Raw genomic sequence first — 26475 nt, forward strand, 5'->3', positions numbered from 1 at the left:
GGGTTTCCTTTTTTATTTGTTTCTAAGAACAGTCTTAAGAGTTCCATACTCTGAACACAAATCATCTCCCAGCTATTCCCATTTCAGTGCAGCAGAGCTGCTTTTTTAAGGTCAGATTTCATTTGGAAGTGCCTACTCTTAAGCTCAAATGATTTTCACATATCTGAATGTTTTGCCAATCCTTTGGACCAACAATGAGAATTTTATTCTCAGTATTTTTTGCCGAATGAAAATCTTATTCCAACAGATTTCTATATCCAGTGTGAAAGCAATATGGTGGTATAAATATATGCACACATTGTATTACATACAATATATTATACACATTCCAGTTAACCATGGAACAGCTAATAGGATGACTACTAATCATGGGTACAAAGTATTTTTGTAAACAAGATTTCAAGAAATTTTAAGGAAAATCTTACTTCTGGAAAGATGACAATCTTGGGATTCCATTTTTGTTTTCAAAGAAGTCAATTTTTATTTTTTTTTTAAGGAGGCTGTATATAAGAATGCACTTTGTATTAAAACAAAGATCAATACTTTACAGTTTAAGAAACTTTACATATGTACATAAATTACACATCAGGAATGGTTTTAAAGCTCAGAGTGTGTTGTCAGAAAAATCTATTTTCCTTCTATTAAAATCTTCAGCTCTTTTACATTGTGATCATTGGCGACTGTCACAGCATGATCTAGTGCTCGGATACTTGCTAGAAGCTTGATGATCTGCTTTATGTGCTCCCTAAAAAAGGTGAAGGAGAAGTCAATACAGAAATGGAACACTCATGTACAGGTACTAATATTTAATCAGTTGTTTTTATTCAGACACTTTAAAAATCTTTCCATCTGCCCTGCTTTAAGATTTTTATTCGAATTCAAGGAGGTTTCAAAATACATGCAACGGTATAGAGACAGTTACCCATGTCTGCACACATCAGCAAAAGAACACAGAGCACACAAATTGCAACTGCATTAACTCAAAAGTTACCTGGCATTTCTTTTCTCTACATCAGAGCAACCAATGCTGTTCCTATATATTGTATCAGCCAGATGAACAAGGTATCTACAGAAGTTTTCCAGCTGAGAAATTGTTTTGTCGCCTTTGAGATTAGCGAACCACTGTTTAGGAAAGCAAGCTATTACCTAGACATAAAAGGAAAAAGAAAGTTAAATACAAAGTAACGAAAGTTTAAATGCTGCCTAACACCGTTTTTTAAGTCTGCCAGGTAAAACTTGCAATGACAAGGCCCAACTGAGCAAACCAGAGACAAACCTACCAGAAATGTAATTAAAAATTCAAGCAGTGTAACACTGAAACCTACACTATACCTAAACCATCTCAAGGTATGAGCCAGAGAAGGTTCCTTCTTTAGTTTGAGTATTTAAAAAAATAACCTGTTTTTCACTGATATTAAAACATCAAAGCAAAGATTTCACATGGTAACCTCAAGTTTTAACTACATTTTGCCTTCAGTTGAAACTGCTGAGATACAAATGACTTTCAATAATGTTTTCTTTTACTTACACTTTGAGCTTTCTTAATGCTGTCCTCTCCATACTCAGAGTTTTGAAAAGCCATAAGAATGTATCTATTTAGCAGGCCATCTATTGACAGTTCTTGAAGAGTTTTGTTTGAAAGGATTCCATACCACTGGAGAAAGTTTCCTAATAACTGAAAATATAACATAGGGAAAATAAGCATTTAAAAACGTACGGAAATCAGAAAGTTGATCACTCTAGATCCTCTTCAAATATGACAGCATGGCCTAGGTAGGCAGTGGAAATTTGCTTTCTGTTAGCTTCAAAACTATTCATAATAACCAGCCTACAGTGCAACAAATTCTCACAAAACAACCACCACCTCAACTTTGCTCATGTTTTGGACACAAAAATCAGAAAAAAGGAATTTAACAAGTTTGAAGGTATCTTGTTCTCAAAATCTGCTGTCAATGTCAAGCCTGCCATATAGGGGCAATTTCACAGCCCCTTGCCAATGAAATCCCCAGCTATGATGTTAACATATCTTCATTTCCACAGCATAGTGACACAAAAGACACAAGAAATGCCATGGGGGAGTGCTGGCTAAGCCACCTGTACAGCTGTTGTTCCCCGCTGGCCTGTGGCCCGTGGAGAATTGTTGCCAGCCTTGTACAAACATATGCAACCAGCAGCTTACTCTTGAGGCAGATCATCAGGGAACAGTAAAGGAATGTCTGCAGCTTCTATTTCTGCTCCCCTGTGATGCTATAACTGACTTGCTAGCACAAGAGAGATGTATTTTTAATGCTTCCCTAAAATAAACCAGTGGTAACAGCACGTATTCTTCTGAACTGCCCAGGCTCCAATAGATAGTAGCAGAGGCAGGTGATTTTACTCTTAAAGGAGACACAAGTGCTAAATAAACTATCCACTTCACTTTAACAACAGCATTTTAACAAATGAGCTTGGTGCATTTTTTTTTCCTCTAAACTGCATTTAAAAAGTTGAATTTTATTTTGAAGCAAAAGAATTTAGTGCCAAATATTTTAGGTAAATGAAGAGATTGCAAAGCTATTCAGAATACAGTCTCCCTCACTGCTGCAAAATAAATGGAAAATTCCAGAAAATAGTTCTTTCTGTGTGACCACAGAGATCAGTAGGTCAGCAAATGTGCACCTCATACTTCTCTGATTCGTGGAAGTTAATTTACTTTGCAGCTTTTTACTGGAAATAAACTACAACAGCCATAGCTTCTTAAAGAACTTTGGCAAATTCCCTATTGCACATTCTACACAGACTTTTTATTTCACACTCTTTATCAATTCAACTAAGATTACAAATGCTCTTACACTTTACAAATACCAGGAAGCTTTCCAAAAAAGGCCAAACTATTTTCATGAAGATTCTCACACACTATATATAGAAAGAAATCAAACCAAGCTCTCTCATTCCCACACCAGTGAAATAAAAGCAGCATATTTTACCTTGACAAGCACAATGACACTAAAAAAATCTGGAGTATGCTAAATTCAAAAAGTACAAATTAAAATGATAATGCTTTTATCTTTTGAAGAGTGCACAGTGCTAAGAATCCTAAAGTTCTTTCAAAGCAATTTTCATCTACCATTTTCCAGAAACGTGAAGAGGATTTTACTGCTGCACTGTCTAGACCAAAGATTTACCAGATGTATTTACTGACTTACCTTAACAGAGGACCAAAACTGACGTTGGAAAAACAAATATGGACCAGAGTTCTTGTTTTCTAAGATGCTGGAAAGTAAGAGATTTCTTTAATGAGCAACCAAGACCACCTCTGTCTGGAGTTTGCTGGCTTCCTCCTTCCCACATACAGTTCATATTTCTAGAAATATTCCCTTCCATCCTGCTTGGCTTTGCTAAATCCTCACAGCATGATAATTTAAGGTCTCCTGCATCCAGACAGTGAACCATACTGGGAAAAAAACCCTGTTAACTACAGACAGAAGACATCGACTTGCTAATAAAGGTCTAACACCATAGTTGAAAGTGAACTTACTTTTTTGGATATAAGGGCATGAATACATCATCATCTAGTGTTCTCCTCATTCTTAGCAACAATGCCTTTAAAAGCATCTGAAATAGACAATTTCTCTTTCAAAAACTGTCCAAAGCACTGCTTAGTAGTTAACCACTCAGAAACTGATTTTTAAAGCAACAAAGAACATTTGTGACGCTAACAGTAAAAGCCATACATACTTAAGCACATACACAATTAAAATCTTAGAGAAGCCTATTAATAATTAACAGAGCTGAAATTTTACACTTTCAATAAAAACTGAAGTCAATTGAATTACTTTATGGTTAAAATTGGCTATGTAATTAGCTTCTGTGAAGTCAGAGCTATTGTAATTTTCAATCTTCTGCTGACTTAACCATACACACGCACTTTGGCCTCTCTCCCAGTATCTTAAGGGCAAGGCGTACACTGCATTAGCTACAGCACCTGAGCTCATGACATCAGTTTTTGCATTCATAAGCAAACAAATTAAATTTCAAGGCAATGCATTTGAAAAGGTTTACAAAGATCCAGACAAAGAAAGGTCTAGACTATTTGTATCTGACCTTAAAAGGAAAACTGCAGACCAGCAAGTTTTAGTACCTCTTTTTATTTCTAGCATCTATTTTTAGGGGACTTCACTGAGTTTCATCTCTCCATTCATCACTGTATTTGACTGTCCAGAACTAGGCTACAGAGCATCAAATAATCACAAAATTCTTTCTTGCTCCTCACTAAACATTCTGTGTTCTCCAATACTATGTATTAAAAATAGACAAAAATTCTGTAACTTATGCAAGATATTAAAGTAAAAACAACTTACTTGTGTGTTTTTGTTTTCTGCATTCACCACTGAAGGATATCCATCTACTAGTTTCTGTACAATTGCCACCATTCTAGATGTCTGTGTCGTAGAAAAAGGATCCCATATGCTTTCAGAAATTACTGCAAGAGATCAAATTATTCCACTTCACAGGTTAAAATACAGGTACTAAGACAGTCAATACAACAATTTAAAATCAGAAAGTACATTCAAGCATCGCCTTCCATGCACATATCACTTCTTCCACCATTTTCTTTTCGATACTATACCTGTTAATTTAGGAAGAATAACTCTCTCTACAATGGTAGGCAGCAACGAAATATCAGCATCATCTTTCACCTGCTCCTGTTCTTCACAGCCATAAAACAGCAATGATTCAAACCACAACATAGTCTCAAAATCTCGACACTTGCCCTAATAAAATAAGAATTGAGGTTAGATTTCCTAACAAGAGATTCAAAGTAATTTAAAAAAGGAAAAAAAAGCTATTATATATACAAGTTTGATGACACCCACAGAACAAAACTACTTTAAAACAGTCTACCAGGTGTGCTCAGCAGACAGCATAACCAGTAAACGAACAAAATACCATCTCAAAAATCTTGTTCTTTTTGTCCATGTGGTACCTATCTGCACTGGAAATAGTAATAATTTGAAAAAAACAATATATAGTGCCTCAAGACCACATAAGCATGGGCAAATTACCTCACCTGCTTTGGCTCTCTTACTTGTGAAGCAGTGATACTACTTCCTTCAGAAACAAAGGCACCCTGATTTCTAAGAAGTGAAGAACATGCTCTGCCTCTTTGCCTGGACACTTATTATCATGGCACCACAGATCAGCTTACTGTATATGGAGAACCCAACCCAACTAAAATCTGAGAGAAGATTGGGAACAAGGTCAATTTTCTATAAATCAGCCAAATTAACCAACTCACTCTACAACCACACAATCACTAGATCTAATAAAAGTGAAATTGGGGCAAGTAAGCCTGTTTTTTTGACAGCTGCTACCCTACAGATTTTAACTTCTAGTTACATCTGAGACAAATAAAAGCACACAGACTAGGGTAAAACAAATACACTGAATTATAAACTTATGCTTTGTGGATTAAAAGCTACTTTTTATGAATGCCCTGCAATTTTTCTATCTCAAGGAAACACTTGACAGTGCCAGTAACACAGAGTAGTGAAAATTATCAGATTTAGGAATTTTGTACCATGTCTGCAATTGACTTGGGCTTTGTCTTGTCAACCTGGCAACTCACAAAAACATAGAATGGAGGAAGAGAGGATGTACAATTTTACATTTCATTATACCTTTTGTAGATTCTTCCCTTTTACTCAAATGAAATACTTTGAAAGGTCTCTGAAGACTACTCATGCTTCCCTTCCTCTGCAATCAGAGCAGAGGCAACAAAAGATACCCTTTAAAAATATTGTCTAAGTAGCTAAAAACAAAACACTCCTGAAAAAAGGAGAGATTCAGTTATCTGAGAGATGGGCTGACACATCTGCAGACAGTGCTGTAGATGAACAAAGTTTTGCATGGGAAGAAGACTTATTAGCATTGTTTCCTTAAAAAAAATAACCAAAAAAACCCAAAACCAAACAACCCATTCCCCAATAAAAGCCAAAATAGCAGAGAAATATAAGTTCCTACCAGCACTGTGAAAATAAGAACCTGATCACAGCAGAAATACCTTACCAAGAGCTTTCACTGGCAGCAAGAAATGAATGGCAGACAAAACCTACCTGAACTGTTTGACCTGATGGCTACTAATGTCAGCACATATATATGCAGGCAGGACAGTGAACATGTGCCAGGGATACTTGGCTGCAATAATGCTGTCCTGCTTTTCCCATGTTCTCTATCTAATACCTGGGCAATGAGGAAGACTGGGAAACTGCCACAGTTCTACAGGGTATGAAAGTACAGATCAGAGAAAGAAATATGTACATTGTAGAGACAAAGGTTGCAATTCAATATAAAAGCAGACTTCTTAGCTCCACTTCTAAAGGAAACACATCTCCAGAATCACAATTGTCTCTTAAGCATTTTAAAACCTAAATGCATTACTTAAGAAGCTGTTTGACTTTTTGGTTTACAGCACCTACTCACTGAGAAGGTACTGACATGTGCTGAACTCCGGCCTGCTGGGAACACAGAGAACAGTAGTGCAGAAACTCTCCAGAAAACCTTCACCCAGAGAGGGGTGCCCATTTTAAACTTGATGCTTAGAGCACACATTTATGAGAGGCACACAAAGGTGCAATTTACAGCATTAAATTGTGACACTGCTGAAGTGTGAAAGAACCACTACACAGAAGCTTTCATAGAAGTTGCTTGCAGAAAACCTTACCTCCAAAGGAGTCCAGATAAGGAGCTGAAGTCTGATTAAAGGGTTAAACAACTTTGGTAAACAGAGACCAATATAAGCATCCTTATAAGAAGCAAAGTACTTTGAGCGCCAAGCTTCGAACTGTGACTTAATGCAATCAATTGAGTAAAAGCTCTCCAAAACATCTTCAAAAACTTTGCTGGATTCTTTCAATATACGATCTGGTGGGGGAGAAAGAGCAGTTAGTTAATCACCTATTCTCTGGAATACCTCTTCCAAGATGGATTTTGATGCTCACTGTCATAAGATAACTCCTATAAGCTAAAGCAAAACCTTTAAAAGTGCTGTTACTTCTGCCTCAAATATAAAAGCAATGAAAACAAGAGCTGTTTCATATAACAAGATAAACCATTTTATCACAGGTCTTGCTTCAAACATTTTACACAATGGTTTGCAGTTACCAGACATCAGACTGGTGATGTATTGGGCTGTACAAAGTATAGATCTAACTTCAAAGCTGGCCTTGCTCTGCATGGGATTTTTTAACAGTTATCTCCAGGCCTCCTCTAGTCCAAACTATTCTACAACTTTGCTCATCTAAGGGCAAGTACAGAAAAGCATCTCAGGTAAGTCAACTGAACCAGCACTTCATACACAGCAAATCCTGGCAGACATCATGCTAAACTGCTGAACATAACAGCTGTTAGCACTGGGCAACTACTGCAATCCCTTTGCATCTTCCATTTTACAGTATCGATATTCCATGGAGTCTAAAACTTTTTCTCTGTATATTATTTTTCCATCATGTTTTCTACTTCCCAGGGTCAGTTTCATTTTAAGCAGTAGTTTTTCTTGCTGCAGCCAGTTTTAAATGCTCAGTTACAGCAGTAACCTGTATACAACTAACATAACTAGTATATGCAGCAGGTAGGGACAGGACTGAGAACACAAGATTGACATATAAACACACTTTCACATTGGAACCAAGAAGAGATGCTGCAAATAACAGTAGCACCTCCACAGCATGTCTCCTGTCCCATACAGCTCGCTGCTGACTCTGTAACTAACAAGAGAGCTGCAAGTGATTAAAAAAGCTTCAGAAATACTGTGCTCACTCAGAAACTGATGAAACTAGAAATGGCTTTTGTACACAACAGTTAAAAGGAACAATTTAACAATGCTGAATTTTTAACTGTTTAATTTAGCAAACTTAATTATAGTACCTAAAAACCCTGAACAGTTGCTTTGTTTATCAAAAAGCTTTCCCTGTGTCCATAATTTTGATAGCCAGCAACCAAAGGCATGGAAAATGTTTGCACTTCTGAAGGATTCAACTGCTAGTTTAAACTGTTCATGCTTTAGGTCCCCACAACCACCTACAGCAATGATTTTTGCATTTTTATTACACTCTCCATGGGAAGTGGTTTGTTTATTTTAAACCTATCCTATCACTTCATTTCATGCATCCTAGCTCTCGTACTGTGAAAAGTCAACATTGCTCTCCTAGATGAAGAGTCTAAAACTGCTTAATCCCTCCTCTCATACAACACAAGACTGCTGCTCCTCTTCTCTACATTTCCTCTGATCACATCAAATGCTCTTTAATCAGAGAAAGATAACTGTACTCAGATTCAAGACAAGAACATTAACAGGATTACTACAGTGATGATCCACTTTCATCGCTACTGTTTCACAGTGACTGCTGGAATCGTTTGCCTTTTAACTGCTGCTGTAAAAGGTAAGTGTTTTATCAAACTACCCATACTTCCCCAAATCTCAGGTTTCTTGCAGTACTCCCAAGGCACTAGAGGCATTAGCTTAGCATACAACCCCACTATTGCTTAAGTGGCATTATGCATAATTTACTTTGAGTAAATCATCATAAAATTGCAGATGAATTTCAAATCCAGTCAGCACAAGATCTTTCTGCAGTGTTTGCATTTAACATTGTTTTTCTGTCATCTGCAAAGCTTGCCAAGCTGTAACAAGAGCCTACAAAACTTCTGTTGCTGCATCTCTAGATGCTTACAAAAAACTCCAGAAAATACCTCCTATCATGCAAAAAAAAAAAAAAAGCTTCTAAACCACTGAGGTTTTCATAATTTCACATGTAAAATGAAAAAATATTTCAAGAATCATAAACCAGTATCCACTGAAGGCACAAAAGCTTAGTACTTTCCAGCTAAAGAATGCTTAAATTAAATAAAGAGAATGTCACTAGGGATGGGGTACTTAGCTATCTGCAAGCTGCACATCAGGTTAGTGAAGGAGACTGTTTTGGTCACACTGATGATCCAGCAAGAAACACTTCCTAAACTTCCTCCAAAAATTGCATTTGGATTTTTTTTTTCTGCAAATTTTTTATGGTTTATTACATAAGACTTCAGTAGCTTTCCTAACCTCGCTCCAGGTTGAAGTTTGTAATATCCGTTGAAGTTTCCTCGTCATCGCTGGAAAGGCCTTCGAGGTGATCTGCCATCTTCCCAGTTTGCTCTCTTGCTTGTCTACGACGAGCTCTGAAAAAGATCAGCAATATAAACCAGCTATTACTCTTCTTCTCCTCCCATCCAATGAACAGCCGTGCCTAAGACATGCCTAAGCTTGATGCAACTTTCATTGCAAGCAAGTTTGGGTTAGAAAAAACTTTCCCTGGCACCATGTCAAACATTCCACTGTGTTGCTACTTCAAACAGCCGAAGGAAGAGAAACAAGCAGAGACCATACAGCTACATATTTGGTTTACTATGCTTTCTTTCAGATAGTTAAAATCAGCATCATGTAATGGTGCCTTGTTTTGTACACTTGCATGAGAAGTCAGGATATTTAAGAATACCCCTGGCTCAGCATACCAAACACTCAAGTGTTTTCTTCCTTTGCAGGAGAGGAACAAAAATTGCTGCTTACATTAGCATGTCAAGCAGTATCATTTTATGCTACAAGCAAGCAGGCTCCTAATGGACAAGTAATCTCAGTACTCTACCTTCTAGCCTCTCTTTCTGCAGTCCGACGCTTTACTTGTTCTTGATAGATCACTCTGTCTCGTCCAAAAGACTCAAGATTTGGTGCCATCAGTGCTTTATCTGTAAAATTACAACGATGAAAATTAAAATGGTTATCTATGATTATGTAAATGTATTGTAGGCAGCTTCATGAGAGCCTTTACCTATTTTAAAGTAAGTGCAATTTGAAGCAGAAAATTGAAGTTTTCAAAAAGATGCACCCAGAGGCCTGAATTTGCAAGTGTAGAGGTTAAAAGAGGAAGCCGTGGAGTCTGGAAAAATCTCCACTTAAATATTAAATAGTTTTCACCATACTTCACTCTTGCCCATCATAGCAGTGCCCAACTATATAAAAGTAAACAGTTTTAATAAAAATTGCTTAAATTGAATGTTCCAAGAAAAAACATGCTCCTTACATAAACATGTTCACCACGTACTGTTTGAAAAGGAACAAAAAGAAAGGCAGAGAAGAGCGACCACATCAGGGATATATGATATTTCAGATTTCTAGCTGTAGCAATTTCTATATTTATATGCTTCAGACAATCTGAAGGCTAAGACACATCAAAATCACAGGAAAAGAAATTACCTTTCCTCCTCTTTTTAAGCTGTGATTCATTATAGATGTTCCTGATTATAGAAAACAACACAGCTAACCAGTGAAGCTGAGCAGCAACCAGAAGACAGACCCAAGAGTTTTTCCAGTTCATCCTTTTTCAGGTGAATTTTTAAACTGGACTGAATGTTAGCAAGTGCTCAAATCCACACAAATATAAATAAAATTTAAACAAAAGCCTACAAAATTTCAGAAATAATTTTATATGTTCTAACTAAAGGTATTTACAAATCCATCCAACATTATTTGAAGCTGAGCTACTTGTCTTTACGAAGCAATGAAGCGAAAGTTGGCAGACAAACGTAAATCCACTCCTAGCTCCTTAGTCTCTGTATTGTTTATGTCTACAACACACATCAAATCAAATGCTGGCATCAGTTCCTAGTTTCTGTAATACTCTGAGGGACTGAACTGAACTACTCCTAGACAGTGAAATTCATTCTCAAGACTCTCAGATACCATGCAAGATGCTTCTTTACAACACAGCCTTGACAACGACAGCTATTCCCACCCCACCATTTAATTTCAGCCTAAAACAATTTCTAAGTTTCTTTTGAGAAAGATGTATCTAGTACATTAGGTTTCTAGTTCTCACAACAGCATTTTCACAACAAAACTGCAAGGCCTATGCATGATACCTGAGGCTCCAATCCCAAAGGGAACATATATGCTAACTACTATGTAAAGGGATGACTAACTGATGTCCTAACACTTTATCACACTCAGTAAGTTGTATCTAATGGTATTAATAAAATTTCATCTCTGGACACACCATGATAGAATAGGAAAGGGATTTTATTGTAGGATTTTAGGTCAGCAATAGGATAGACAAGAAAGCTATTTTTAAAAATGGGAAGCTCTCCAAAGCAGAAAGGTGACTACTGTTACTATAATATTTCATCCATCATTACATGTGCTGAATAAAACCTCCACCAAGGAACAAGTATCTTCATCCAGGTTAACATTTACACTTCTGCTGAAGTGCAATCACCACGAGAAAACTCCTCGGTGAGAATTCCCCATCCACACACTCACAGGAAGCAGGTATTTCAGCTGGCTAATTTTAAGCTGTATGTCACATAGGGTCAGTTTGTATTAATTTCTAACACGGGCACCAGTCTCTTCCTGTTCCTTAGCTCTAACAGTTAAGTGTCTGAAATGAAATACTTATGCTGCCTACAAAACAGAGCATTTGACAGAGAATGCTTCATAGCTCATAGCTTTGTACAGAGTTGACTGTAGATGTTACAGGAAATTTACAGCTTCAAGGAAATGGAAAAAAAAAAAAAAGAAAGTCCTTATGTAGGAGAAAAATCAGGATTCACAGGCTACCACTACTACCACTTTCACCATGCATACATTTTCAGTGCTAGGAGAGAGAAAATATAGTTAAGAGCAACAGAAAGGAGAGGTAAAGTCAGAGTTAAGAGTGGCTTTGAGTTTAAAGTAAAACAGATTAGAGAACTTTTACCTAAACTTGCTTCTACCTATCTCAAGAGTAAGAATAAACTAAGACGGTCATACTTCGAACATTTACATTTAAATTAAGCCATACTAAGTAAACAAGGTTGTTTAATGAATAATAAAAACCTTCAAGATGGACTGACTTGAATGGCTTGAAAACTCCGAAGATTCATCTTTAATATCATCTTGTCGTCTTTGGACAAGGCGGGAAGCTCGCTGTTTGTACAGCTGGTGCATTGCAGATTCAAGTTCATTAATCAGAGGCACCTGTAAAAATACAACACACTACGTAATATCAAATTCTTCAGGTGCCTAGCTTCTGGGGTACCATACTATTCCGAAGCATAATGCTGTCAATGTGCTTCTAGCAGCACAAACTCTTTCCCTTTACCCATTTGTATCATCTGGAACTGTTCCAATGTGAAGAATATGCATGCATTTAACAGTGCTGACAGCTTTCAAGTGGAGCAATAGCATTCTGAACCTAACTTGTGCTCACTGAATGAGCCTACATAGTAAGACAACCATTTTAGAGAGTGTAAAATGCTATTTCAAGTAGTCCTGTTTTCTCTACCAAGTGTGTTACGTGTTGTGCTGCAGGGCCTAGAGTTCTCAGACCTCAAAGTGTGTGCTGTGTCTTTAAACAAGAATGTAGTAGTATTCTACACTTAAATGAGAAAACATCCTGACTGCATACAGTGAAAAAACAAAGCATCTAACAAAGCATCTAAACAAGGAATCTAACCTCCTGAAGCCAGCAGCTATTGTTTTGTTGTAACTCTATTAGCATACACTGAAATATTATTACTGAAATGCAAAAAAACCCCCCAAAACACAGCAGCATAAGCCTGTTATGCCAACAGCTAGTTCATATCATTAAAATATTACTCTAGCCGATCATTAAAATTACACAATTTGAGTTATGTATTAAGTATAACCTTTGAATGACACAGAATTCAGCTGGATCTGACCTGCCACATATTTTTTATTTTTAAGGAGACTGAATTTCAGTAGTCACTATAACAAAGCCAGATGATGTTATAACAACTAGGGATTTCCTGACATTAAATAGCAGATTCACTGCCCACTTTTGCAAAAATTCGTTTCCTGGGACAAGTGAAAATTAGATGTAAATAAATATTCAAATGCAAACCAGAACTTTTCACAATGTTTAAATTTGGAAAGGCAAGTCCTTTTGGTATGTACACTTAAGCCATTCCTTACCTCCAACACATACATGCTTAGTCCAGTCTTCCAGAGTTCTAGCTCAAATATTTCATTGCTGCCTACCATCCAGGATTAAGTTTTTTTCAAAACAAAAGATAAAATCAGAAGTTGTTTCCTGATGTAATTTAGAACTTGACTCATCAGCTATTAAAGAATCTCCTCCAGTAACATCAGATTAAGATATTATGGCTACAGGGCCATTTCAGACATTGAAGAATGACACATACATCAGAGGAGATATTAAAAGGGAAGAAGCATTAGATCTTTATGGTATAAACTAGACTATGGGGATTAAAATGAAAGCAGCTATGCACCAACTCAAAATATGTACAACTTTTGTTTGGAGAAAATAGAGATAAATAGGAGAACAGAGTAGCCTGGTGCTGGAAGTGTATATTTGGAATTTAGGACAATTTTGAAAACAAACAATAACTGTTAAAAAAAATCCACTCAAAGTATTTCCCATTTAAAACAGGAGATTTAGAAACCGTTATTTTTCTAAATACTGTGATTGATGAGTGGCAATTTCGCTGGCTACTATAAAGTTACAGCCCTCAGTCACTGTGTTTAGTTTAGTCAATACCTTGCATTCACTGGTTTTTGTTTTTTCCCTTCCACGGTCAACAGTGCAAGAGAAAAACTGGAGAGCTCTCTGAATATTTAATGACAGATAATTTTAACCTACAGTCCCCCTTTCTGACACAGTGAATTTTGCCAATTTGCCTTTTCAGGTAAAATAACAGTTCATTTAACTGTGGTGTCAAAGATATGCCTGGAGCAATTCAATATTTCTGTATGCCTTACATATTCCTACATTCAAGATGAAATAACTTTGTTACCACTTTCTAGTCTTCTCAGAAAGCACAATTTTGACAGTAATTACTTGTGAAGGAAGTCATGCAAGCATCTTCTGCTCCATTGGTTTTCTCATTTACAGGGGAAAAAAAATCACAGAGAATTTGACATTTCTATTGCTTGTTTCTAAAATGTGCATAATAGCTGCCTCATTACAGTGTCTAGTGCATCTTACCAATGTGCAAAGTGTTTCTAACATTCAGAACCTATTCAAAACAGAATACAAACAAGATGGTTTTGCTTGGTTATGCATTGCAAAAGGTTACGCGTGGTGAATAGATGCAGAAATAAGATGCTAAGGGTAGGAAAATCTAATTTATGATGATGTTTTTTTGGGTCTCCAAAACTGAGTCAACAGGCATACAAGAAAACTCTGGGGGAACTGACTTTTTTTGGAGTGGACAAGTATATTGTGTACCCATTAGTGTTTCTTCAGCAAACCATTTTTAAATTCAGATTAGTACAAATGAGAATTTGACTCATAACTGTGACTAGTCCTAACAGAATGAAGAGAAAGAATAAATGCACCATATTGGAAAGGACAGGGAGGGACCTAGCTTTGTACACATTTAGGATATGTGTACTTCTATGTATGTGTATTGATATACACACATACATATACACAAGATATTGCTATTTAATATCCTTATGTCTATTATAATCATAACTACTTACATTACAAAAACACAAATACACTTTTAAATATGAAGTAGTCACAGCCAAAGTTTCTAAAAAAAAAAACTGGAGGTAATTAATCTCTACACTCAATAATAAGAATACTGTCCTGCTGCATTTCATTACTTCATTTGTATAAACAACAATACTGATTTTATTACTTTATTTTGTCCCCTCCTCCTGTCTCCTTTTTAGGTGTCCTGTGGGCTACTGGTTTTGAATTTGATAGCACTTTTGTCATGCTGAATTCCAAAACAGACTATCTGTCCAAAGAATGGTGGAATACATATATATAAAGCAAATGTTAAACTGACCACATCGCCTCCCAGTTTTGTAACTCATTGCTCAAGTTCTGCAGCAGCCACCAGCTGAAAAGACTAAAACTCTGTGAATGCCCTTAAGAAGCATGACACAAAAAAACCCACATCTTCAAAGTTCAATGGACTGGCATGGAAGGTGGGATACAGGATGGTGGGAAGGGGGAGGAAGGTGTCCCAGGTGTAGAATTCTTAAAATACTAAGTACCAGGAAAGCAAAGGTACATTGTAAGAAAGCAGCTTCAGAAAGCCCGTTTGATATATTGTCAGTACCAAATTTGCTGTAAAACAGCTGGAATCGATTTACTAGTCTAGTTAGACAGGTCAACAAACTTTCTACAAACTGAAACTGTTACACAATTGCTTAATGGTTTTCCTGGTTTATACAAAATAAGGGAGACTAAAAGGCTTGGTTTATACTCAAAATAAAAAGAACGTATTTGAACAAGACAGCATCGGCTATCAAAGAGAATCTCCAGACATGACTTACAGGTATAGCAAAAGAAATTTAACAACAGGTCTTCAGAAAGCAAATGCTGGATAGAGATGCAGGTATTTAGCTTGTATTCCAAAACACAAATTTCTCTCAGAGAAAGAACAAAAAAAATTATCTTTAAGTGGAAAATTAGGCATCTGGGCAACCAGCACTGACAGAGCTGCAAAGGAAAGTAACTTTACTACCCCCTCAATAGCTAATGCCAAGGTAGACTCAGGCATACTGCTTCTTCAGTGAACAGTATTTGCCGTAACTGATCAATGACCTGGGTGAAATAACTGGGCCACATTTCCTGCATTTGTTCACAACAAAGCTATTCTTCTCAACTAACAGGACTGAAGATATAACTCTTCCAATACTACTAATGCTGGACAATTGATGTCTGAACTAATTAGCAACCAGAATACTTTTAGATTCCTCCCCCACACCTAACAAGCTAGGTAAGCAGTGGCTTCAACTACTCAAGTAATTCCAACAGCTAATGTATTAAGAAGATACTGTATTATTGTATTCAGGTCAGAGGACAATGAAGATATAGGTAATGTACTAACAGTTGAATTTTACAGCTCCTCTTGCTATATATATATATATATATATGTATAAATGGATATATATATATTCAGGACACTCCTATATTTACAACAAAAATTGAAAAATAATGAATATCATAAGAAAGACTAAGTTTACAAAGTTAGACATCTACAAAAGTATCACATTACATGAAAGAAGTATATTTTTAAGTTTGGGTGTCTTCAGACAGCTGTGCTAGTTTTAAAGCTTTCCTCCTTCAGACACTGGAGCAATACAACAAGAATGTAAAACTGACTGGCAGGAGGCATTTATAACATGCAAAATACAAGTCTTTGTTACTGTGTTCATAAAGCATTCCACAAACTAGCAAGGTTGTAATTCAGCCCTTATTTTTCCTAACCTGATACCCAACAGAAGAAAAAAGCATCATCTGAGTAAAATTGAAATGCCATCAAAATCCTGAAGGCATATAATCTGTAAGTGGTTTTAGGCAATCTAAAGTCGTCAATCATCTCTTACAAGGTAAAAGAGGTTTCTGATAATCAGCTTAGCATGATGAAAAGTTATCTTTTGGACCCTCAAATAACCAAACCTTTAGAAGAATATGTTCTCAGGGGACTTTTTCGAAAGGGAGGGAGATGTGGTGTTTGGCATGTACTAAGAGTTCCTTTTTTTTTTTTTTTTTTTTTTTTTTTGAAAAAAAGATGAATGTTTTTGCATCCTTACCTTTTCACTGAAACACTCAAGCAAGTCTTGGACATACCCTCGCATTTCTTGCAAAAATTTATACTGTTCACCAATACCCCCAGAAGACCCTTCTAATATTTCAATTGCCTTGGTAGAGTCCTCTCGGCTTTGCTGATGTTTCTCATATTGCTGCCGGTTAGCTTTGTGCAGTTCTTTCATAGAGTCCAACCTGAAGGGCAACGGATAAATAGCAAATTTACATCCAAAAGTCTGTATATTTCAGACTACTGAGATATCAAACAGACAGTGCAAGTACCAAGTCTACATATGGGAAATACTGCAAAGAAATAGTCTCTAACTTGCATTTGTCACTTTCTCCCCTCTCTACATAAACAGCAAATGAATTTGCTAAACTATGCCGACTGTGCTGCACTGCCAACTTCCATGGATTTTTACAGGAGTTGACAGGATTTGGAATAGTGTAAGCCTGGCCCTAAGCTAAAACTGGGAAGTAAGGTTTTGGCTGAACTACAGCTTACACAAAGCAGCCTAATTCCTCTACTAACTTGATTCACTGTCAAAGGCTGTAAAACTACAAGGGACATACAAACCAATTTTGAAGACATGTAAAGTGCAAGTTGTTCATTACAAATGATTTCTCACCACAACCGGGCTGTTCATTCAGTAGCACCTTTTGCATATCTGATAAGCAGATTACAGTATTTAAAAGAAAAATCCTTGTATTAACTTGTAACCCTTGTACTAAAATTTAAATTCTTTATCTACTGAAGTGGAAAAATCTAATTCACAGTTTAAAAGAATGCAACTTGACAAGCTAAACACCTCACTGGCCTTTCAATCCTTGACTATAAGACTGTGCAGTGTCCAGAAGATGCAACTCAGACCTGTCTTCAACAAGATCAATGGCCTCATATTTAAAGCTTCATTCCAGAGAAGCAATCCCAGGAGATTTTCGAACAAAGTGTCAATGCCATCTTCACTTTGATTTTTTTTTTCCCCTCTTTTTTTTTTTTTTTTTTAAATGGTTGTGTCAGTCAGTACTTTTCCAGCGATGAAACAGAAAGCTATGGAACACGTCTTTAAGTCTAAAAAGATGGTCTGTCCTACCTGTCTTTAAGCTGTTTCTTTACCAAATCAATAGTAACAGGAGTCATCTCATTACTGGGAGTTTTGAAAGGAACTGTATTATCTGTTTTTTGAGACTTGGTTTCTGATGATCCATACGCAGCATAAGTGTATGGAATGCCATATGATGAGCCGTAAGACAGTGTCTGGTAAGTGTTCTGGTAGTACAGATTATTCACTTCAGCTGGCTGACTTGGTTGAACCTAATGGAAGAGGAAATGCAATTGTGCTATATTAAAGAAAGGAGAATCTTATTTTCTTCAACATCTCAAATGTTAAGAAGTGAAAAATATATGCAAGTATATTCAAAAAATGTATTTATCAAGAGGATTTAAGTGTAGAAAATCCAACAACTAAAAAATATCTTCAGAAGCAACTTCTTAATTGGACAAACTCTTAGTATCACTATGTTTCTAAACATTTATACTTATAACAAGTTATAAAAACAATTTTAACCAGCCTATAACTCCCACAATAACCAAGCGTTTGGGATAATATTAGATTTTGCTAAGGCTATTTAACAGCCATAAAGAATCATAAGAGGTTCTTCAAGTCAAGTGTGCTTTATTGTGATTTTGCTAATTTTTTTTTTAAATTTTGAAACCAACAACTATCATCTTGAACTGAGGGGCAACCTCGCTATGAATGGAGAGGAAACCTATGGTACAACCTGTTTCAAATTCCAGCTAGGTGCTGCAACAACAGATACAAAAACAACAAACACACACTATGAACATAGACCCTACAAACCAAACATGAACTCTCTGGTTTAGGCTGCAAATATATGATGGTTAACAGCACCATAATCAGTCTCTATCCAGGTGGAGAGACCACTGGATACTTAAAATCTAACCTCTCATTTCTCCTTGAAGAATATCGGAAGTTATGTACTGAACTTCTTGGATGAAATAGCTTTCTGCAAATTACTCAAGTTCACAGTATATTTAGCACACATATGCAGAAACAAACCAAAGAGATGACCACAAAACACATGCCTGAGGTATGTTGATTCCTTTCCGAATCTGTTCTTGCTCCCATCTACTGAGTTCTTCGTCTTGCTCCCCTGCCACTAGTGCTTCATCATCGCTTCCCTCAATTCCTTAACGTGAACAGCAAACATGCAACAGAAAGGAGAAGATCATGTATTCACAATAAAGGTCATGAGTTCAGAAACCCACGAGAGCATGTTTTGGTGGGAATGTCTCAGTGCATCCTTCTGTTGTCTTCACAAGGAATTAAAGACACTAGCCTGTGAATTATTTTCACAAAGTTGCCCTTAAAAAAATCCGATGAGTAAATTTGCAATTGACTGCAGGTAAAACTCTCTGATGTTGAAATCCTATATACCTTACTAATTCTCCTTTCCAAAAGAGTGGTATAGCATTTTAAAATAAAGAATTTAGGTTTTTCTTCTCACAACTACCTAATTCCTAAAAAAGAAAGTACAGGACAAACGTTAATTGATTCATATTCAAAGTTTCTAGCAGATTCAGTAGAGTTCCAAGCACAGGAACACAGCTTGTGCTCAGAATGGTTCACACAGCTTCTGTAACACAGTGCTTTTCCTTAGAAACAGAATACAACTTCAGATTCATGCCTGTTTAAAAAATGTTTCTTGTTTAAAATCGTGGAATGGGAAGATCTGCAGTGAAAACAGTGTGAATGTTTATCAGCTGTCCTAAAAATGCTTTACCTATTTCCTCAGCAATCTTTTGCCTTTGGGATTTTTCCTTCACTGTAAAAACTATCCTCCTCTTCTCGTCATCATCTTCATCATCACTGGCATCATTTTCATCTTCTCGAACAAGGCGGCCTTTACCTGGTTCACTGTCAACAGGGGTAAAGTCTCCAAGTTCACGAGCCATTTGACGCTTTTTTCTAGCAGCATGAATAAAAGCAGCATCTGGAATTTCTCCTAGAGACAGATGTTTGCACAATTAATCAAGAGCTGCAACAAAACAGGCTGTTTTTATTACTCATCTCTGCCACCCTAAAAAAAGTGTGAGAGTAAAAAAATCCACACAGAAACAGTTGCAGGCAATCTATAAGCTGTGCATGCAAATTTTCTGACCAGAAACCCTCAAAACTGGGATCTTTCAGAAAAATCTGGCTCTGCTTCCATCAGCTCACGTGTAGTAAGAGCAGGAGCCTTTTCCTATGGGTACCCATTTCCTATGGGGAATATTCCTAAAGAACAGGAAGCCCTTGACAGGAGTTGACTACTGCAAAGGAAGGCAGAAGACGAGCTTCTTGACTGTATCACTTCCTGTTCTGATATTGCTCCCAACTCTTTGTATTTTGAGCCATCAGCCACTTCACCAGATAATATCTCAGAGGACATCAAACCAGACAAAGCTAATATGAAAAAACTGTCAAATTGAGGACAAACAAGAAAAGCAGACCTAATTAAAAGATCTAAAATACCTAGCACAAAATTAATGCAACTAATATAAGTCCTATAAAGAATGATCTCCAAAAATATCTTTTTTTTGAAACATAAGTAATTTTTACCCCTACTTTGATTAGGCATGCACAAAAGGTTCAATTTCAGATTGTCTCTATAATTGACATGAGATACCCTATCCAAGCCAGCAGCAGCTCTAGAGATGCAATAATGTATTTATCACACAACTTCCCAATTACTCCTAAAAGGAAAAATCACTCAGCAGTTAACTAAGGAATTCTTTTTTCTCCTTGAAATATGACCAAGTCTGTGGACCCAGGACACCCGTCTTCTATGTGGGGAGCAGGTTACCACAAGTTAGCTAACAATTAGTAAACTAGTTTCAAAAATACAGACCAATTTCTTCAGCTTCAGGGCCTGACTATAACCTCATTAGACAAAATAATGTAGGCAAATATTTGAGATACCTGGCAGACATTTGAACTAAAGACAGAATTTTAACTGAAAGCAGTTAAAATTAATGTTAAATGACCTATTCCAAACCTAGATTTTCTTAGAGTTTGTCATCACTTTGAAAGGCAATTCCTGCTTTTCACATCAAGGTGAATTCTATAGTAAAACTTTTTCTCTCATAAGGCTTATAAAATTGAACAGCTTTGGAAAATTTATACTTCATGAATTATCAGGTGCTGGATATACTGTCAAATACCTTCGTCTGTTGTCAAGTTTGGCTAAAGTATTTGTTAACACATTAGACATATTACAATAACGAACCTGGGCGGAGAACATTCAGTGATGATAAAGCACTTGAAAAAGCCCCACCAGCTTTTGGTTTTTCTTCTTCCTTCTCACTTTCAACTTCCATTTCTTCTTCACCATGCTCACTGTTTGCAGTCCCATCTTCTTGAGCTATATCCTTAATCTGCCCTGTCTTTTCTAGTGGTGGTTCAACTGGTAAGACAACAAAGCCCATGTTTTACTCTTTTTATAAAGATCACTCGGAAGTATTTTCTAAGGTCTAACAAGCAAAAATAAAAATCAAATTAAAATGTTAAATAACAATTTTCATGTTGGAAATCTAGTAAAATAGGCCTTCTTAATGGTGACTAAGTCACTGACATCCACTCAACATAAAATTTGACAAAGCAGACATCTCAACAACCACTAAACATTCTACATATTGCCAAGTGTTTAGTGAGGAAACCAAATAATTAAGACCATTTCTGCAACCTTCACACAGCCTCTTAGATAGGTAATCAGAAAGCATTGCCTATGTTACACCAGATCTTTCCTCAAGAACAGTCTTGTTTCAAATGAAACCTTTCGCTTTCCTCTTGGGCTGGGTGCACATTACATTAGGTGGATAACATACAGATACAGGCAGCAGGTACAAGTATTATGTAAAAAAAATGTACTTTAAATCCAGCTATCCAAACTAAGCTGCACTTATCTGAGTTTTTACACTTCTGCATTTGTTTAGAGAGTCCAGGTTACTGACTCAGTAGTAGACATGAGGTCTTTGCACTACAACCAAACCAATTAGACTGCAAAACAGACAAACAGAAAATAAGCACACACCAGCCACAAGTAAAATGCTATTTTTTTTAAGGATCTTTGTGACAGAAGCAATAATTAAGATCTAGATTACCATACATCACCTGAACATCACCTGTCGGATAAACACCAGTCACATTTCTAAACTAATTTAACTCCTACCTAATTCAATGGGAAGTACCTCATCTGACATAAACAGAACTGAAATACAAAATTGAAAACAAAAAATACTACAGAGGTCTGCTGACAGCTGTATACATAGCTGAGAAGTTTCATCCTTCTACATTCATTTCCATGAGAGAGAATCAAAGAACTCTACCAGCTTCAGAATATAATTTGTAACCTTCAAATGAAGTTATTTAATGCATCCTTTACTTCAGTACTAAATGGTAAATCCTCTAAAGAGACTAACAATTCATCTTGAAAACAAGCAATGTATTTACAGTACTTAATCTATTACAAAAGTTATTGATAATTTTGCAGTTACCATCTGTTGGAGAATTGACCTCTGTTCTAACTTTTGACTTTTCAAGGTCTTCTTTGTATTCTTTCTTCAACTGTTTTACAATCTTTTTGCTGTAACTTGATTTCTTCACTTTAAAAACTTCTTCAGTTTCTTTAAAAGACAAGTTAGAAAACATTACATTAGGCCTGCTATGAAATATACTTACCTATTAAATCTCTTGATTTTGTACCTAGAACGTAATAAATGCCACTAACAACACAATGTGAAGTTACATTTGCACTGCAGCACCAAAACCAGTCCCATATCCTTTCAAGCCTACCTCATCTGCTTGTGGTAATTTTCAAGTTTATTCATCCTGCTCATAGAACAGTCACAGAAAAGAAATGCGGTTGCACAGAAGTGCACACACACATACCTGGCTTTTATGTGGCTTCAGTAATTTAAAAAACCAAACCCCTCCTCCCCCAGAATTGAACAAAAATCTACTGATCCTTCACTGTGACCATGAATTTCAAAGACAACATGAAGCTCCAACATTTCATGTGAACAGTCTTTTCACAGCCACTCATATCCACAAGTAAGAGAATAGCTGGGTTTGATTGTGTTACCATTTCAAATGCCTGCAGTACTTCAACCTACCATAGTACGTAATAAGTCAAAGAACTGAATGGCACAGAAAATAACCCAGTCTGATATAGGAAATCCACAAGTGTTTGGGTTTTTCTAATAAAGTATATACATTCCATGTTTCCAGCATTTCTTTCAAGATTTCAAATCACTAGTGTTAGAATCCAAGTTAAAGTGATTACAACAGAATAAATTCTGTGAAAATTCAATGTACATACTCTCTCCTGCTTAAAAAGCATAGCACAGTAACAAGCTACCAATTTTATTCACTATTAAGTTCTGGGATGCCATGGAACTCTGAAGTGTGTTTTAATACATATTTAATATTTTTTAATAAATAATAACTATAATCCACAATCAGATTATCTCAGTGTGAATGGACCAATTCATGAGTGCAGCAGCTGCTGGAATTTATCAGTTATTAGCTGAAGGCCTGTACAAACAAAACTGTGCTATTTAAACTGCTCAACCACTTTTTCCACTATTCATGAAGGTTAATCTCATAAACCTTGTGAACTGCTAGATTAACCAGCTCTGCAACAAACAGTGGCTTCGCATGGAGTTTGCTTGGTCAACAGGCAGTCCAACATGATCTGTGAACATCAGCCACACCAGGTGAAAACAAACTCGCTACGAAGCCGCAGGAGAGATGCCCCTCAGCCAGCACCGATGGTTCTGGTGGAAGGCAGGGGGAGCTTTACAGGCACCGAACCCTGACACCTGCTGCCGCACAAACCCGTCAGGCTGAAGCCTGTGCCCTGACCGGAAAACCACAGAATCACAGAACTGTCAGCGTTGGAGGGGACCTTGAGAGATCATTTAGTCCACCTGTCCCACTAAAGCAGGATCACCTAGAGCACATTACACGGACTGCATCCAGGTGGGGTTTGAACATCTCCAGAGAAGGGGACTCCACAACCTTCCTGGTCAGCCTGTTCCAATGCCTTGTCGCCCTCAGAGAAGTTTTTTTCTTATTTTTAAATGGAACTTCCCATGCTCCAGCTTGTGCTCGCTGCCCCTCATCCTGCCACTGGAAACTACTGAGAAAAGTCCAGCTTCATCACCCTTCCACCACCTACCCTGTAGATAACTGTAGACATTGATAAGGTTTCCCCTCAACCTTCTCTTCCCCAGGCTAAAGAGTCCCAGCTCTCTCTTCCTTTCCTCATAAGAGCTCCCACCTGCAGTGAGTGCAACACGGGTCCAACAGCATTGCAGAGGCAACGCAAAACCAGGGGCAATCCACCTCGTTCAGCTGGAGCTGAACTCACGGGACACCGCATAGCTGCTGGACTCACGCCGGTCCCGCAGGAACCGGTCGGGCCCGGGGTCGAAGACGGCTGCCGGCGGGACGCTCCCCGTCCGTGCAGCCCCCGGCCCCCTGGCCCCAGCGCCTTCCCTCTTACGCGACTCCTCATCAACGCGAATGAATTAAAAAAAAATAATAAATAAAGGGTCCCGGCTCTTCTGGGGGAGGTCAGGTGTGCAGCCGGCAAGCGGAGGCCCGGCGCAGACTGAACAGCTCCGGATCCCTTCCTCTCGTGTAAGCAGCGAGCCGAACGCCGCGCAGCCCCGCTTCCCAGGGGCGGGCAGCCCAGCCCGGCCCCCCCACTTCCCGCCGTCGCCCCTTCCCCCGCCTCACCCTCCTCCTCGTCCTGGAAGCTAAGCAGGCTGGCCCTCGGCACCTCTTTGTTCTCCCGCGGCCGCTTCTTCTCCTTAGGGCGCCCGGTTCCCGGCAACCCGTTGCCTTGCTGAGGGGCGGGCTGCGGTGGCGGCGGTGGGGGCAGGAAGGCGGGCGCCGGCAAAGCCCCCAGGCCTGCCCTGTCGCCTCCCATCAAGCCCAGCCCCAAACCGAGAGCCGCGCCGTAGCCCGCGGCGCAAGCGAAGGCCGCGGGGCTGCCGGGCAGGGCGAGGGGCACGCAACCGGGGGGAAGCGGCAGGAGCCCGGAGCCCGCCGTCAACGCCACGGAGGCCTCGCCGGGCCCTTCCCCCCCCGTCTCGGCCGCCGGCGCCGGGTCTTGAGGCGGCTCCTCGTCGCGCTCTTCGTCCTCGTCTTCCGAGTCGTTCCGCTTACGCACGTTCACCCTCCGCGCCTTGCGGAACATCCCGCCGGGCACCGACCCCCCGCGCCGCTCCGCTCCGGCTCCAGGCCCGGCACCACCCGCTCCCGCCACCCCACGCCGCGGCCCAGGCCCGGCTCCCCGAGCATGATCGCCTCCGCGCCGCCGGCCACAGCGCCCCCTGCCGCCCGCCCGCCCCCCGCCGCTGCCCGCCCGCCAACGGCGAGTGGCCGCCCGACCATAGAGAGGCGGCGGAGGCGGAGAGTAGAGTGTACGCGGCGGGGGAGCATAGAGAGCAAGGGGTAGAGCGGACCGCCCGCCGCTCCTCCCCCCTTCCTTTCCCGGCGGCCGCCTCGGGCGCCATCTTGTGTGGAGAAAGCGGAGGGGGGAGAGGGTGTGCGCGTCACGTGGCGGTGCCGCGCGCTAGAAGGGCCCGGGGCCGGGAATGGGGGGGGGGAGGGGATTTGGAGCTGCGTCATTGCGGGACCAGGAGGTGTCCCCGGGACCCGGCGCTGTGGGGTTGCTTTCCACGACTCGTCAGGGGACCCCTGCAGTGCCCGGCCCCAGCCGTCTGCGGGGTGGGCAGTGCTCTCCTCAGAGGGGTCTCGCTCCCCAGCTCGGCGCGGCCTCTGCCGGGAAGACCCTGCACTCCCTGAGGAAATCCTGGCTTCTGTCTTGGAGGGGGGAGATGATTAGATGTGCTAAATAGTAACGTCTTTGGCAGGACTGGGTTTCACCTAGGCTGGGGGCATCCTCAGAAGTTGTCAAGCTGGGATTGAGGGGCCACTATGTTGAGTAAAAAACGTTGTGTTTTGGGTGGCAGATGCCAAAGACTGCTGGCCTTTTGAAAGACAGCCACTCGAAGTACAAGTGTTTGGAAGTGCAGGGTTATCTCAGCCTTACTGCCGTATCAGGAGGGCCAGACTTCCCTTCGTCTTTGCCAACCACCTTGGGCGTCTGCCCAGGAGATGCAAGGGGTCCTGGCTAAAATCCAACCTTTGCTGTGCAGCGAGGTTCTGTAGAAAGCAACACATTACTTCCGTGCAATTCTCAATCGCTATTGACTTCCCAAAGTCACACCAGAATTACCAGTAGGAAGGGAAACTGGATTCACAGCTTCTATCTCCATTTTTTTTTTTTTTTTTGGGTAGGAAAAAGAAATGGCCTCTGTTTCCACTGACCGACATATCCAATAATCATGGGCAAATACATACAGGTTGAACCTGAAGAGACCCATTGTGTATATAAATGTTCACTGCTATAAATGCACAATCAAATGTCATAGGGTGTTGTGTGTGGTTAAGTGTATTTTACACTGAGGTTTAAAACACAAATTTATCACTCTTTCAGCAGTGACACTTAAAGCTGTGTTCAGTTTACATGCAGACAAACCTTCACCAACAGAACTAATAAAGCTTACAGTGTATGTAGTGTTTTCCCATTCTGAAGAAATTCTGCAAGCCTCTAATGCAGTACTTTAAAAACTGAATAAATTCAGTATAAATGAATTCAGTATAAAACTGAAATTGAGAGAACTGGGGTTTTAGTATCTGCTGGAGAAGAACTGGGGGTTTCAAAAGATCACTGAAATATTTGTGCTGTGGATTCCTGCTGCACTTTTAACTGAGAGGAGGATTTTTTCCTGATTCCAGAAAAAAACCAACCTGCA

At 39.1% G+C, this 26475-nt stretch overlaps 1 protein-coding gene across 3 annotated transcripts; it reads right to left on the reverse strand.

The window, feature by feature from the left end:
- PAXBP1 (PAX3 and PAX7 binding protein 1) lies at positions 1 to 24917 on the reverse strand. Of its 3 annotated transcripts, none has more exons than XM_030448399.1 (18): positions 24389 to 24917; positions 22141 to 22269; positions 20874 to 21050; positions 19515 to 19610; positions 18691 to 18794; positions 17678 to 17898; positions 16589 to 16778; positions 11905 to 12028; positions 9663 to 9762; positions 9083 to 9198; positions 6704 to 6903; positions 4610 to 4754; positions 4341 to 4462; positions 3518 to 3594; positions 3186 to 3252; positions 1529 to 1675; positions 992 to 1146; positions 1 to 745 (listed from the first exon to the last, which is right to left on the reverse strand). In XM_030448399.1, the coding sequence occupies exons 1-18, from the start codon at positions 24849 to 24851 to the stop codon at positions 628 to 630; spliced, it is 2751 nt and encodes a 916-aa protein (XP_030304259.1). In that variant the 5' UTR covers positions 24852 to 24917; the 3' UTR covers positions 1 to 627. The 3 variants fall into 3 exon arrangements, 2 of the variants coding, with proteins under 2 accessions (XP_030304259.1, XP_030304249.1); XM_030448389.1 differs by having other exon boundaries at positions 19389 to 19610; XR_003987420.1 differs by lacking the exon at positions 3518 to 3594 and having other exon boundaries at positions 19389 to 19610.
- Between the last annotated feature and the right edge of the window lie 1558 nt (positions 24918 to 26475).

This window comes from Calypte anna, chromosome 1, assembly GCF_003957555.1.
Source record: "Calypte anna isolate BGI_N300 chromosome 1, bCalAnn1_v1.p, whole genome shotgun sequence".
In the NCBI taxonomy this organism is placed as follows: Eukaryota; Metazoa; Chordata; class Aves; order Apodiformes; family Trochilidae; genus Calypte; species Calypte anna.

Excerpts from the sequence above, each read along its gene's own strand:
- PAXBP1 (XM_030448389.1), bottom strand. The coding sequence starts at position 24,851 with ATGTTCCGCAAGGCGCGGAGGGTGAACGTGCGTAAGCGGAACGACTCG. Across the intron at positions 17,899-18,690 it reads AAGGAATCAACATACCTCAG|GTTCAACCAAGTCAGCCAGC; the intron begins GCATGTGTTTTG and ends CTCTTCCATTAG. Across the intron at positions 9,199-9,662 it reads GCAGAAAGAGAGGCTAGAAG|AGCTCGTCGTAGACAAGCAA; the intron begins GTAGAGTACTGA and ends GATCTTTTTCAG.